Source organism: Erythrolamprus reginae, chromosome 10 (assembly GCF_031021105.1).
Source record: "Erythrolamprus reginae isolate rEryReg1 chromosome 10, rEryReg1.hap1, whole genome shotgun sequence".
NCBI lineage: Eukaryota > Metazoa > Chordata > Lepidosauria > Squamata > Dipsadidae > Erythrolamprus > Erythrolamprus reginae.
The window spans coordinates 13868513-13884767 of NC_091959.1; the positions used below are offsets into that span (position 1 = coordinate 13868513).

Consider the following 16255-nt stretch of genomic DNA (forward strand, 5'->3'; position numbering starts at 1 on the left):
AAGAATTTTTTTTTTGTTCTTTTTGGTGCAGGGTATTGGAGTGTGTGAGAGGCAATTACTGTTCCGGGGCCGTAATGGTGAACTAATGGTCCTTATGCATGCCTGTGCATGCTGCCCAGCTAATTTTTGTCCTTCCGGAGGGCAGTGGGAGGCTGTTTTTGCCCTCCTCAGGTTTCAGGAAAGCCTGTGGAGGGCAAAAGATGGCCCAATGGGCCTACCGGAAGTCTGGAGGCTTTCTTGAGGTCTGCGTGCATGGTGGGAAATGTGGGGATTTGTGTGTGAATGCACGGGCGGAGGGCATTGCATGATGGGTGTGGGCACACACACTATTGCACAAGTGCATGCCGTTTTGGCACCCAAGCAAAAAAAGATTCATCATGACTGTTCTAGGGGTTTGGATGCATGTTAAGAATTGGGGATTATTTTCAAAATTTGCAAGGGGCACACTCTAACCTTTGAAGTTTCATAAAGATCCTGGAAAGAGACGGATGTGCCCAGCGGTCGACTGCAAAGACCTTCTTATTCTCTTTACCTATTTCTAATATTCCTTCATCTAAGATAGCAGCTTGTTTTCTTAACCCTTGTCACCTATAATTTAAATAATGTAAATAATGTTCTCACAAGGAATGAAAATTGAAAAAGCAACTGATGATTCAATGGCTAAGTGTGTTTTTGTTAGTCTCAAGCAGACTTTTGTGGTGGGGTCTTTGTTCAGCACCAGTACACTATCTTTGGAGTCACTTTTACCCCGTTACCTGTGAGAACCGTTACATACATGATGTCATGCAAATCCCATTCTTGACATTCTGGCTGCTAAGCACCCCTTTAGCATGAACAAATTGCTCATCAGTAGGGCAGTTTATTACTTTGATTTAAGGTTCCCGTATTTTTCGGAGTATAAAATGCACCTTTTCCCTCCCTAAAAGAGACTGAAAATTTCGGTACTCTTATACTCAGAATGTAGCTTTTACTAAACTTTTTTTCAGCTCTAATGAGGTGCTAACAGTGAAGGTCATGCTTTGCCAGCTAAACAATCTTCCTTTTGCTTGCTCATTGCATTGTTTCTCCCTGAAGAGAAAGAAAAGTGAAGTGTTTTAGAAACTATTTTTTATCTTCAACCAGGGGATAAAAAGCAAACACACATGTTCAAAACCAGCAAACTAAAGACTAACCAGATGAATATCTAATATGCAGATTATTTTTTCCCTATTTTCCTCCCTCAAAACTAAGATGGTTTTATAGTCTGCATGTTATATTGTGAAAATATGGTATTCAGATTTATGGGCATTTAGCTGCCATTTATAGTTTCTCTTTTTCCTTAATACTGAATTAACAGAATGATGTGTTAATGGATTCATTGTTTAAGAAGATTTAATAAATATATGTAAGGTTAAGAGTAATCTTGTATAAAAATTAGGAGATGTATTTTAAGGGCTCCCCTTCCCTTTCTTCTTCTCCTCTTTCTGCTTTTTTTTCCTTTTTGCATCTATTAATTACCTATCTTGGGTAATCAATGGATTTCCACCTACTGCAAATTGAGAGACTCTCAGAGGTTTACTAATTCCATTCAATCCAAAAACAGCAACCAAAAGGATTTTGGAAGTATGAAATTGAAATTGTATGATTTTAAATTGAAATGAAATTTTAGAAGTGTTTGCCCAGCCTTCCCCCCAGATATAGATATATAGAGATAGAGATATACAGTGATACCTTGTCTTACAAACTTAATTGGTTCTGGGACGAGGTTCTTAAGGTGAAAAGTTTGTAAGACGAAACAATGTTTCCCATAGGAATCAATGGAAAAGCGATTAATGCGTGCAAGCCCAAAATTCACCCCTTTTGCCAGCCGAAGTGCCCATTTTTCCGCTGCTGGGATTCCCCTGAGGCTCCCCTCCATGGGAAACCCCACCTCTGGACTTCTGAGCAGGGGAATCCCAGCATCGCAAAAACACTGAAGTCCTCGAAACCCCACCTCTGGACCTGTGTTTTTGCGATGCTGGGATTCCTGAGGCTCCCCTCACTGGGAAACCCCACCTCCGGACGTCTGTTGCAGCATCACAAAAACAAGGAACACGGAAGTCCGGAGGTGGGGTTTCCCATGGAGGGGAGACTCAGGGGAATCCCAGCAGTGCAAAAACAGGTGCTTCGCTGGCAACGGAAGTCCAGAGGCAGGGCATCCCAGCTGCGGCGGTGGGTTTGTAAGATGAAAATAGTTTGTAAGAAGAGGCAAAAAAATCTTAAACCCTGGGTTTGTATCTCGAAAATTTGTATGACGAGGCGTTTGTAAGATGAGGTATCACTGTATTTGGGTTGTTCCCAATCTATCATAATTTTTGGAGTTTGACTCATCATGTGCCTTTGAAAGCCAGGTATGACAGTCACATGAAATGACAGAAGAGAATATTTGTAGCTCAGAGTTGAACTGTTGGGTCCTTGGTGCCCTCTGAGCTCGGTTCTTTTCTTGCAGACGTTTCATTACCAAACTAGGTAACATCATCAATGCACTAAAGACCCCACATTACTGATCCTCCCCTTAAGAGGGAGCCCATGTACAGGTGAGCAGGAGGGTCCCTTCCTGCAGCTTGCATCCTGTCTCTTCTGCAACGCTTGGGAAGCCTTGGGTGTGTGGCTGCTGTCAATGGTGACCTTCTTCCTTCTCTTTGGCTATTCTTTGATCCTCTTGTCTTCAGTTTGGGTTTCTTTTTCTTGTATCTTTGCCCACTTGTGTTGACGATGTAACAGAGTTCCTGTTGTTGTTGTTTTTAAAAAAGAAACAAACACCACCACCACCAGAGAACTGTTGGGATCGTGGGCCAAAAAGGGTGTTGCCTATTTATTTGCTGTGTGGTGGTAGCAAATGCCTTCCTGTGGATTGTGTTGGCTTTGAATCTGGAGGAATGAGCCAAGGCGCATCCAACACCCTTCATGGATGTCAAGAATATTTGCAAGAGAAATATGCAGCCATCAACCAGCAGCCTTCTCTTACTGTTCCTTCCCTCTCTCTCTCCCTCCTTCTCTCTTTCCGTTCAAGGGGCATAGTGAGTCTGAAAGTGAGAGTCCCAGAAGAAGAAGTTCAAGGCAAGTGAGAAAAATGTAAGTTGCAAGGACTCTGCCTCGTTTCTGAAACAAATGTAGTTTTCCTTTTTTTTTTTTTTGAAAGGATTCTCACATCTCTGTGGGTAGCCCTCAATTTACGAACCGACATTTGTGTTGCTCAGCGAGACAGTCATCAAGTGAACTTCGCCCCATTTCACGACCATCTTTGACATAGTTGTTGTTGTTGTTGTTATTGTTGTTGTTGTTGTTGTTATTATTATTATTATTATTATTATTATTATTATTATTTATTGGATTTGTATGCCGCCCCTCTCCGCAGACTCGGGGCGGCTAACAACAGCAGTAAAACAGTATAACAAAATCCAATACTAAAAAAACAGTTAAAAACCCATTATATAAAACCCAATCATACATACAAACATACCATGCATAAAATTGTAAAGCGAATCACTGCAGTTAAGTTAGTGAATACGGTTGTTGAGTGAATCTGGCTTTCTCCATTAACTTTGCTCGCGAGAAGGTTGCAAAAGGGAGGTCACGTAACCCTAGGAGACACGGTGACCCGTCATAAAGTTGAGCCAGTTGCCAGGGGTCTGAATTTCAATCCCCTGAGCATAGGGAGATGCAATATGCATATGGGGGGGGGATTGTTGTGATTGACTTTTTTCAGTACTGTGTTGACTTCGGACAGTCACTAAATGAATAGTTGTAAGTTGAGGACTATCTGTAGTAGATAATTGGAATGTTAGTTTATTTTTAAAAAATAGTTTTTATTAAATATGAATATTAAAAAACCACTGAAGTACAGAAACAAAACATACGGACAACACAAATAAACAAGCAAACACATTTACAAATATACATTCAACCTCCATAACCTTTCTACGGTAAATTGCCTTAATGTTAAGTTTCCATACGTGTTAGTTACAAGGTTCTTAGTTTCAACCTTCTCCATCTCGGATTGTGCACATCATATTTTCAAAGTACCGTGTTCCCTCGATTTTCGCGGGGAATGCATTCCGCGAAGTAGAGATGCGGAAGTAAATACACTATTTTTGGCTATGAACAGTATCACAAGCCTTCCCTTAACACTTTAAACCCCTAAATTACAATTTCCCATTCCCTTAGCAACCATTTAGATTACTCACCATGTTTATTTATTAAAGTTTATTTTTAATTTTTTTTTATTAAAGGTGGACGAAAGTTTGGCGATGACATATGACGTCATCGGGCGAGAAAAACCGTGGTATAGGGGGGGAAACATATTTTTTTAATTAATATTTTTGAAAAACCGTGGTATAGACTTTTTGCAAAGTTCGAACCCGTGAAAATCGAGGGAACACTGTAATTAGTCTAGCTCTCTTCAACGGGGTGAATTTCTATATCCCATAATCTCCGAGCCTGACTAGTATTCATACTGGCTTTGAGGGGATGGCTGAATTTCAAATAAAGGCCCTGATTGGGAAAGATTGCTGTTCTGTTGTGTTCTTGTTGTTTTTTTAACAAAAACAACAGTTTTTTGTTCACTGTTGATCTGGAAGCCAATTTGAAGGAGTTAGATAAAAAAAAATCATTTCAAATTGGACGAGTAAGAAAATAAAGGATATTATAGGATGTTAGAAGAAGGGAGTAGGGAGCTACTTCTTTAACACTGCCTAGAAAACTACTCGGAGGCCTCTGTGAAGTTTTCAGTTGAGTTTGACTTGAAGAAATCTTGTCCTTCTCCCAATACGCATTTGTAAAATTTACCCTATTTCACATAAACCCAGGGAAACCTGTGTAAAACAAACCACGCTTGCATGAACACATAGATACTGATGTTTGACCTCCTCTCTTCTGGCACACTAGATCCTTGCTAGATTGGTAGAAGACAGGAACATGGAACTGTTCCATGGAGGAGGAAGAGTGGATATCAGCCCAACCACCTGCATTTCCTTCCCTAGGAAGAAAGCATCTGCTAAAGCAGGGGTCCCCAAACTTTTTACACAGGGGGCCAGTTCACTGACCCTCAGACTGTTGGAGGGCCGGACTATAAAAAAAACCTATGAACAAATCCCTATTCACACTGCACATACCTTATTTAAAGTAAAAAACAAAATGGGAACAAATACAATATTTAAAATAAAGAAGAAGTAATAAGTAATTAAGTAATTAATAATTAAATAATAAAGTAATTTATACTTTTTTATTAACAAGTAAATTTAAACCAACAAACTCCATTTCTCCTTCCTTCCTTCCTTCCCTCCTTCCTCTCCACTTCTCTCTTCCCTCTTCCTTTTCTCTCATTTGTTTCATTTTCCTCTCCCTCGTTCTTTCCCTCCATCATTTTCTCATTTTTCTCTTTCTTTCCCTCTCTCTCTTTCCATCTCTCCCTCTTCCTTTCTCTCTCCCTCTCTATCTCTCCCTCTTTCTCTTTCTTTTTTTCTCTGTCCCTCTCTTTTTCTCTTTCTTTCTCTCTCTCTTCTCTATCTCACTCACTCTCTTTCTAACTCTCCCTCTTTGAATCTCTCACACTTTCTCTCTCTCCCCCTCTCTCTATTTCTCCCTTTCTCTCTCTCCCTTTCTATCTCTCCTCTTCATTTCTCTCTCCCTCTCTATTTCTCCCTCTTTCTCTCTCTTATTATATCGATCGGTAAAATCTCGTGTGCTGCCACGGGCCAGTTAAAAGACCTCAGCGGGCCGCATCCGGCCCGCGGGCCATAGTTTGGGGACCGCTGACTTCCCAGGGCTGAAATCCAGCAGCTTTTGGAGAATCGGTAGCGGAAACTTTGAGTAGTTCTGAGAACCAACAAATACATACCACCTCTGGCCGGCCCCAGAGTGGGGTGGGAATGGAGATTTTGCAGTATCCTTACCCCTGCCACTCCCACCAAGACACACCATGCACACCACACCCACAGAACCGTTAGTAAAAATAAATGGATTTCACCACCGCTACTTCCCCATCAGTGGACTGCTTTAGACCAATGTTTCTCAATCTTGGTAGCTTCAGGTCAACTGCGGTTTCCAGAATTCCCCCAGCCAGCCTATGAAGTTCACACATTCTCAAGGTGCCATGGTTCAGAAGTTCCTCAGATGATTGAATGTGGCTTGAGTTTCCTCCCCTAATAGCCCCAATCTTAGCTGGAAACTAAAATGGTACCCTAGTTTGAGACCACATATCTCTTTGTACTTAAAAGAATATTCCATTGGCAGGAGTATTAAATAGGGGGCCTTTTGAGTAATTCGGATGGTGGGTATTTAGTCGAAATGTTTGCTTTTAATTGAGCTGTGAATTGAGCATATGTCATTGTTAATAACAGAGCTAAATGGGGACTTTCTTGGAGCAAACATCGCAAGTTGCCGCAAAGAGCAGCCGCATCACCTACTTTGAGGAGGTTGCCCATTCTTTACGAATGTATTTCTGCACAGCTGTAGTTAGCAATGTAATTGTCTTAACATTAGGTGAATATTCTGTATATCTAGGCCTCCTATGTATTTGGGGGAAGGGATGTTAATTAGTTGGCATGTAAAAGCAACCACGACAATATACCATGATGGTGGTCATTAACACCTGTATTCCTCATCAACTTTTATAGACACAGAGGTAAATGGAAAAGGGAGGGATCTGGGGATGATGATGATGATGATGAAGATGATATTGAAGATCAAGGCTCCAGTGGAGAAAGTGAACAAGAAGTGAAGAAAGTGAGGTCCAGAAGACTTAGTTCAAGAAGGTGAGAAAAACTTTCTTGCAGTTCCTCTTATTCTTCCTCACTCTAGACCTTGGTTCTTCTACCCTTTTTTTGTGAGTTTCTTCTACCCTTTTTTTGTGAGTTTGTGAGCGCAATAATTTTCCTAGCGGGAAGACAGAAGAATGGCAAAAGTTTCTAGGACAGAACAAGAGTTAAGGAAGATGACTTTGACTGAAATATACAGGAACCATTGCCCAGGCAGAAAGGGTGGAAACATTTTTTTTTAAGTAGAAAACCATGAGATAGCATTTGGAAGTGGCTGAGGTAGAATTCCCTGGAGTATAAAAAGGAGGAGAAGGTCCAGCCCCATCAGACTTGCAAGATTCTGCTATTTGAGCCAGTCTTAATAACAGGCTTAGCAGTTAAAGATGCTGTGATTATTATTATTATTTATTATTTATTGGATTCGTATGCCGCCCCTCTCTGTAGACTCGGGGCGGCTAACAACAGTAGTACAAAAGAGCATGCAAATCCAATACTAAAACAATTAGAAAAAACCTTATTTGTAAAACCAAACATACATACAAACAAACATACCATGCATAAATTGTAAAGGCCTAGTGGGAAAGAATATCTCAGTTCCCCCATGCCTGACGGCAGAGATGGGTCTTAAGGAGCTTACAAAAGGCAATGAGGGTGGGGGCAATTCTAATCTCCGGGGGGAGTTGGTTCCAGAGGGCCGGGGCCACCACAGAGAAGGCTCTTCCCTTGGGCCCCGCCAAATGACATTGTTTTGTTGACGGGACCTGGAGAAGACCCACTCTGTGGGACCTAACCGGTCGCTGGGATTCGTGCGGCAGAAGACAGTCTCGTAGATACCCTGGTCCGGTGCCATGAAGGGCTTTATAGGTGATGACCAACACTTTGAATAGTGACCGGAAATTGATCGGCAACCAATGCAGACTGCGGAGTGTTGATGTAACATGGGTATATTTGGGAAAGCCCATGATTGCTCTCACAGCTGCATTCTGCGCGATCTGAAGTTTCCGAACACTTTTCAAAGGTAGCCCCATGAAGAGAGCATTACAGTAGTCGAGCCTCGAGGTGATGAGGGCATGAGTGACTGTGAGCAGTGACCCCCGGTCCAAATAGTGATGGTCAATTGGAAAGCTGACAGCCCAGGTTTGAGACCCCAGCACTGCGCAATCAGGGTGAGTTCCCTACTTGCCCAGCTGCTGCTAATCTGGCAGTTTGAAGGCAAGCAAATGCAAGTAGATTCATAGATACCACCTTCAGTGGAAGGTAAGAGCATTCTGTGTGCCTTTGGCCTATATGTTGGCCACATGATGACCGAAATGTCTTTGGACAACGCTGGCTTCCTCGGTTAAGAAATGGAGATGAGACCACACCCTTAGAATTGGTCATGACTGAACAGAGTGACTGAACTTCAAACCTAATAATAATAATTAGGTTATGACCTATAAAGACCTACATGGCTTAGGACCAGATTACCTATGGGGCCGTCTTCTGCCTCATATATCCCAGTGGCTGGTTAGGTCCCACAGAGTTGGCCTTCTCCAGGTCCCGTCAGCCAGACAATGGACCTGGGGAAGAGCCTTCTCTGTGGCAGCCCCGGCCCTTTGGGACGAGCTCCCTCCAGAGATACATACCGCCCCCACCCTCCTGGCCTTTCACAAAGCTTTGAAGACTCATCTCTTCTGGCGGGCATGGGGGCCCGTGAGTGTTGAGACCTAACTCCGGCCAATGTTATGAGTGACTAGACTAGATGAATGTGGATGATTGTGTTAGGATAAAAAGGGGTTTTAGAATTTTTTAGGGTTTTTTAGTATTTAATATTAAATTTCTACACATTTGCACTGTATTTATTATGTTGTATGTCGCCCTGAGTCGGTTGAGGAGAATAAATAAATTAGCCTTCCTATAGCATTGATTTTCTGGTCTGGTGTTAACAAATGCTCAACTGTTATTACAACCACTGAGCCATGGTTGTGCAGTGGTTAGAGTGCAGTATTGTAAGCTTATTCTGACAACTGCCAGCAGTTTGATCCTGACCACTTCAAGCCTTCCGTCCTTCCGAGGTTGGTAAAATGAGGACCCAGATTACTGGGGGGCAATATGCTGACTGTAAACGACTTAGGGAGGGCTATAAAGCATTATGAAGCAGTATATAAGTCTAAGTGCTATTGCTATTTCTCCTTCTGCTTTTATTTCTTCTGTGTCTGCTTTTTTTTTAAATTAAAGTTTTATTAATTTTCTACTACAGTGATCCCCCGAGTTTCGCGATCTCGATCTTTGCGAAACGCTATATCGAGATTTTTCCACCCGATGACGTCACTCCCTTCCTTTCTCATCTTTCTTTCTCTCTCTCTTTCTCTATCTTGCTTCTTCCTCTCTCACACTCTCTTCCTCCCTCTCTCATCTCTTTCTTTCCTTCTCTCTCTTTCTCTATCTCTCCCCCTCTTGCTCTCGAGCGGCAAGCAAGCAGCCAGGCGGGCGGGTGAACGGGCAAGCGAGCAGCCGGGCGGGCGAACGGGCAAGCGAGCGGCCGGGCAGGCGAACGGGCAAGCGAGCGGCCGGGCGGGCGGGTGAACGGGCAAGCGAGCAGCCGGGCGGGCGGGCAAACGGGCAAGCGGAGCGGCCGGGCGGGCGGGTGAACGGGCAAGCGAGCAGCCGGGCGGGTGAACGGGCAAGCGGCAAGCGATCTTGGGGTTTCCCCTTTGCCTGGGCGGCGGGAAGACCCAGGGAAGGTTCCTTCAGCCGCCCAACAGCTGATCTGCTCCGCAGCGCGGCAGCAGATCAGCTGTTGGGCGGCCGAAGGAACCTTCCCTGGGTCTTCCCCGCCGCCCACACGCAAACTCCACCATCTGCGCATGTGCGGCCATGGAAAAAGGGGCGCGCATGCGCAGATGGTGTTTTTACTTCCGCACCACTACATCCCAAAAAATCGATTATCGCGAGGGGTCTTGGAACGGAACCCTCGCGGTAATCGGGGGATCACTGTATTCCATTTTATTAGTGCTTAATAAACATTGTGTTGTGTGGATTGTTTTGTTTGCTTAACAATACAAATTATGTTCCTAATCTTTACCCCTTTTTTCCAGCCATTGATGAAATAAATTCCATGTTTGGTAGTATTCTGTATGTTCTTTCTTTTTAATCTTCAATCTAAATATGTCCATTTCTAATATCTTCTTAATTATCTCTTCCACCTACTGCTTTTTCTTCTCCTCCTTCCTATGTAAACTACCTGGAGAGGGCTGTAAAGCATTGTGAAGCAATCTATAAGTCTATTGCTATCACTACTTCCACTATTAATGCTGCTGTATTGGTCTGTTTCATTTCAGAGCAGCGAGCAAATCTATCCCAAAAAGGAGCAGCAAACCCCAGCGGTCGAGGAGGCGGAGGAAAACTGAGTCATCAGAGGAAGACGATGAGGATGAGGATGAAACCCCCAAAAGGCAAACAAAGCGCCGAGCAGCCAAAAATGTCAGGTAAGTGCAGAAAAATCTAGAGCTGGATTCACACATGCTCTGCCAACATGGGGTGATTTATTTGCCTGAACCCAGCCTTCATAGGTCGTATGAACTAACCTGGTTATGCCTTAAATTAATATATGAGTCTATGTCATGATGGTTTATTTATCAAGCCATCATTGAGCAAACCATAGCTTTCCTTAGTATGTTAAGGAAAGCTTTATGCAATATTTATTTTATTTATTGATTGATTGATTGATTGGATTTATATGCCGCCCCTCTCTGCAGACTGGGGCGGCTAATAACAGTAATAAAACAGTATATAACAATAATCCAATACTAAAAACAGTTTAAAACCCATTATATAAAAACCAATCATACATACAGACATACCATGCATAAAATTTTAAAGGCCTAGGGGGAAGTGTATCTCAGTTCCCCCATGCCTGGCGGCAGAGGTGGCTTATGAAAGACAAGGAGGGTGGGGGCAATTCTAATCTCTGGGGGGAGTTGGTTCCAGAGGGCCGGGGCCGCCACAGAAAAGACTCTTCCCCTGGGTCCCGCCAAGCGACATTGTTTGGTTGACAGGACCCGGAGAAGACCCACTCTGTGGGACCTAACTAGTCGCTGGGATTCGTGCAGCAGAAGGTGGTCCCTGAGATAATCTGGTCCGGTGCCATGAAGGGCTTGGAGCTGATTGGAGAATTCTGAGAATTGAAGTCCATTCATCCTTAAGTTGCCAAGAAAAAGAAATACTGACCTAATCCAATCCTCTACAGTGGTCAGGAAAGCCAATTAAGCCATCCACGAGAAGTCATTGTTCACTTTCAGATGAACCCACAACGTCCCTAGACTATCCCACTGTTGTGCCATCTTACCATCAAGAATTTTCCCTTTGAGCACCGGCTGGTTTGGAGATGTTAAGCTCTCTTTCTAACTCGTAAAAATAATCTCTTGGGTTCCTTGTTTCCCAGTCCTGGCCATTTCCTGATGGGTGGACTTCAAATCCCAGAAATCCAGTGTTAGAATAACTATTGGTGACAAGGGTTGAAGACCACCCACATGGAAGTGTGGCTAAGGTTGGGGGGGGCTGCTCTTCTTTACATGGGGAACCCATTCAGCCGAAAGAAAAACCTGAACTGTCCTTGTGCATGGTCTTGTGCACAGTTATAAGGAAGACGACGACTTTGAGACCGATTCAGACGACTTGATTGAGATGACAGGCGAAGGGATAGAGGAGCAGCAGAGTAACAGTGAAACCATTGAGAAGGTCCTGGAGAAGAGAATAGGCAAGAAAGGAGGTAAGTGCCAGGAAATATTCTTTGCACTCCAATATTCCCAGCAGCTTTTCATCCTAGTAGATGCAGACACCCAGTTAAAAGGACCCTTCTCCAAGTTGGATCCTCCCAGAGATAAACGCCTTTGCTTCTAGGATGCCTGACTCTGCAGACACAGTAATCCCTCGCTACTTCGTGGTTCATCTTTCATGGATTTGCTATTTCACAGGTTTTCAACATTAAACATTTAATGTTTAAATCCATTAAAAATTCATAAAATTCTTCTACAGTACTACTATACTCTATTAAAGAAACTGGTAGGATATCACATGTAGTTCCAGCTGAGAAACATTATAGAATGACTGTTTAATGCAAAGGGAGGGTTTTAAAAGTCCAAATACTCATTAAATACATTAAAAAATATATTTCCTCTTCTTCACGGAAATTCGTTTTTCATGGGTGGTCTTGGAATATATCCCCAGCAAAAAACGAGGGATCACTGTATTTCTTCACTCAAACTAGGTTCCTGATGTTTCTTAGTTGGGGTAATGAAACGTCTGTAAGAAAACAACGAAGTTCAGAGAGGACCAAGGACCCCACAGACCTCCTCCTCCTCTACGAATTCTACCCCCTCCTAGCACTGATGACGTTCTCTAGTTGGGTAATGAAATGTCTCCAAGAAAAGCACCAAGCTCAGAGAGCACCAAGGACCCCTCATTTCAGCTCTGAACTAAAAATATTCTCTTTTATTGGTACAGCTTCCAAAATTCTCAGTTGGGGAGTTAGAGACATATTACATTTGGAGATTTCACCCTAGGGAGGACTGCTTTATTGTAGCCAACAAGGCTTTGTAAAACTAGCTTTATATTGCAAAAGGGAGAGTTCTCTTGAGCAAGGCAAACTTAATTTTTTTGACTTTATAAAGACCTCTGAGTGCAGACCAAATCAAGGGTAGAATAGAAACGTAGAAACATAGAAGACTGACGGCAGAAAAAGACCTCATGGTCCATCTAGTCTGCCCTTATACTATTTCCTGTATTTTATCTTACAATGGATATATGTTTATCCCAGGCATGTTTAAATTCAGTTACTGTGGATTTAACAACCACGTCTGCTGGAAGTTTGAATAGGAGGGCTTTGTCAATATAATGCCGTTAGATTTATAGACCTTACCCTGACACCCAACTGATCATTCAAGCCAATTCTCTGAACAGTTTTGGGATAGGCGTGTTTGGGAGAACTCCCACAGCCATGTAGAAGCACAACAAACACCAAGAGCAAAAGCAATAGCACTTAGACTTATATACCGCTTCACAGTGCTTTACAGCCCTCTGTAAATGGTTTACAGAGTTAGCATATTGCCCCCCACAATCTGGGTCCTCATTTTACTGACCTTGGAAGGATGGAAGGCTGAGTCAACCTTCAGCCAGTGAGAATCGAACTGCTGGCAACTGGCAGTCAACAGAAGTAGCCCACAGTACCGCATTCTAACCACTGCGCCACCACGGCTCTCACAGTCAAAAGTTGAACATTTCCAAGATGTGCAAATTGCTGGCCCACTGTTTGTTTGTTTGTTTGTTTGTCTGTCTGTCTGTCTGTCTGTCTGTCTGTCTATTTATTTATTTATTTATTGGATTTGTATGCCGCCCCTCTCCGTAGACTCGGGGTGGCTAACAACAGTGGTAAAAACAACATGCGACAATCCAATACTAAAACAGCTAAAAACCCTTATTTTAAGAACCAGTCATACATTCCATCATACCATACATAAATTGTAGAAGCCTAGGGGGAAAGAATATCTCAGTTCTCCTATGCCTGATGAAAGAGGTGGGTTTTAAGGAGCTTACGAAAGGCGAGGAGGATGGGGGCTATTCTAATCTCTGGGGGGAGTTGGTTCCAGAGGGCCGGGGCCACCACAGAGAAGGCTCTTCCCCTGGGTCCCGCCAAACGACATTGTTTAGTTGACGGGACCCGAAGAAGGCCCACTCTGTGGGACCTAACTGGTCGCTGGGATTCGTGCAGCAGAAGGCGGTCCCGGAGATAATCTGGTCCGGTGCCATGAAGGGCTTTATAGGTCGTAGGGGAAATGAAATGGAGTTGCTTAGAAGTGTATATGTACAGCTAAACCGATTGGAGCCCTCCATAGGAGGGAAGGGCTCAGGTTTTGCAAAGTTTGACTCCCCTTTCCCCTTTCCTGTTCCTCCTGCAGCCATTGGGGCCTCCACCACTGTCTACTCAATGGAAGCCAACGGTGATCCCTGTGCCGATTTTGACCCTGAAAAGGAGGAAGGGGAAGTGCAGTACTTGGTTAAGTGGAAAGGTTGGTCATACATCCACAGCACGTGGGAAAGTGAGGAGTCCTTGCAGCAGCAGAAAGTGAAAGGCATCAAGAAGCTGGAGAACTACAAGAAGAAAGAAGATGAGATCAGCAGTTGGTAGGCTTTGCTTTCTTCCAGGCTGCTAAGAACATGGATTAAAATTGTGGGCTTCCTATATGGAAACTGGGAGTTCCCAGATCAATCTGTGGTTCCCAAGTGTTGTTGGGTTTTTTTTTTTTATGGCACAAGAAGCATTTTGAACACAGCCGATTTTTGATAGTCCTCGATGTACGACCACTATTGACCCCAAAATGTATGTTGCTAAGTGAGACCTTTGTTAAGTGAGTTTCGCCCTATTTTTTGACCTTTCATGCCACAGTTGTTAAGTGAATCATGGCAGTAGTTTAAGTTAGCTCCATGCTTGTTAAGTGGATGGTTTCGAACAGTGATGGTGAACCTTTTTTTCCTCGGGTGCCAAAAGCGCTTGTGCGTGTGCTATCACGCATGCACAAGTGCCCACACCCATAATTCAGTGCCTGGGTTTGGTGTAAGTGGCCTCTCCCGCCCCCTGGAGGCCCTCTGGAGGCCTGAAACAGCCCATTTCCCAAACTCTGGTAGGCCCAGTAGACCCATTTTTCGCCCTCCTCGGGCTCCAGAGGCAAAAATGCCCTCCCCATCTCACTGGAGACTCTCCAGACACTAAATGAAAGTTGTAAGTATGGGCTACTTGTACTAAAAACTGATGGATCCCCACCTGATTAGATAGAAACTCCCCAATGAGATGGATTTAAAACAAAAAGATATCTCAAGTTCCTTTAAAACAAAAAGATATCTCAAGTTCCTTGAAAAAAAATACTGCCTGCAAAATAAATAAACCAACCACTCCAAGATAAGTAGAGGGTGTCCTTCCCATATCTTTAAAAATTGGCTAAACCTGCTGCACAGTTCCATGTCTGAAAGGGATGAAATGTTTGGGTCTCACTCTCTAGTAGTCAGGATCCTGATTTCTAAAGTGGACATTTGGAAACTAGATTTTTTTTAGGTTGCCAAAGATAGAGAAGTCTTTGCTTGTGGAGTCAAATGGCTTTGAAACTGGCTACAATCACTTCTTCAGATAACAGCCACAATGTTTTACATGGCTATTCTACCTGGCCTCAATTCCTGGAAATTCTAGCCATTTTTACTTTTCTAAAAACTAGGTTTTGAACCATTTTTTTAAGAGTCCCATTTTTTCAATGAACATCAATCCACTCCTATTTTGTAAACAATTTAATAAAGCTGAATTTTCACAAGAGATTTCATGAGATTTGGGGTGCGCCCAGCCCCACTTCTAAATGTCTGGTACAATAGTAAGATCAGAATAGTCTTTAACACACCTATTGTCAAAAAAACCCTGATTTATTTATTTCTTTTTGTACCAAGGTTGGCAAAGGTCTCCCCGGAAGACGTAGAGTATTTCAACTGCCAACAGGAACTGGCGGCTGAGTTGAACAAACAGTACCAGATTGTGGAAAGAGTGATTGGTGAGTTTGAGGTCAAAAAGGAATCAGGCATTGGAATCAAAAATATATCCCATGTGTTTCTGGTTGAACCCTTCTGTCAACTGTCCCAACTTGGTCAATTGAGAAAGAAAAACTCCTGGCTCCTGATTAGCCAAACATATCCTTTACTAAAAGCCAAAGTGGCTACAGAAGAGGCCAAGCTGGATCTGAGATGCTCATATGCAAAAAACATAGTTAACTTTCTCTTATTATTATTATTATTTATTGGATTTGTATGCCCCCCCTCTCCGTAGACTCGGGGCGGCTCACAACACAATAAAAACAGTTCATGACAAATCTAATAATTTACAATTTAAAATATTTTTTAAAAAACCATTATTAAGCATACATACATACAAACAAACATACCATACATAAATTGTATAGACCCGGGGGAGATATCTCAGTTCCCCCATGCCTGACGACAAAGGTGGGTTTTGAGGAGTTTACGAAAGGCAAGGAGGGTAGGGGCAGTTCTAATCTCTGGGGGGAGCTGGTTCCAGAGAGTCGGGGCCGCCACAGAGAATGCTCTTCCCCTGGGGCCCGCCAACTGACATTGTTTAGTTGACGGGACCGGGAGAAGACCAACTCTGTGGGACCTAATCAGTCGCTGGGATTCATGCGGCAGAAGGTGGTCTCGGAGATATTTATTTATTTATTTATTAATCAGATTTGTATGCCGCCCCTCTCCGCAGACTCGGGGCAGCTCACAGCAATCGCCATACAATGTAAACAAATCCAATATTTAAATTAATTTTAAAACACCACAAGTTAAAACCAATCATACACACTAGCATACCATACATAAATTTTATAAGCCTAGGGGGATGCCATGAAGGGCTTTATAGGTCATAACCAACACTTTGAATTGTGACCGGAAATTGATTGGCAACC

General features: G+C 43.1%; 1 protein-coding gene across 4 annotated transcripts in view; it reads left to right on the forward strand.

Moving 5' to 3' along the window:
- Positions 1–16255, forward strand: part of CHD2 (chromodomain helicase DNA binding protein 2) — a 94495-nt gene that overhangs the window by 21670 nt on the left and 56570 nt on the right. For all 4 annotated transcript variants that reach the window (XM_070763514.1, XM_070763516.1, XM_070763517.1 and 1 more), the window contains 6 exons: positions 3032–3093; positions 6636–6773; positions 10097–10243; positions 11393–11526; positions 13712–13937; positions 15243–15343. In XM_070763514.1, coding sequence (XP_070619615.1) covers positions 3032–3093; positions 6636–6773; positions 10097–10243; positions 11393–11526; positions 13712–13937; positions 15243–15343 — 808 coding nt within the window. The remainder of the gene's footprint in view (positions 1–3031; positions 3094–6635; positions 6774–10096; positions 10244–11392; positions 11527–13711; positions 13938–15242; positions 15344–16255) is intronic.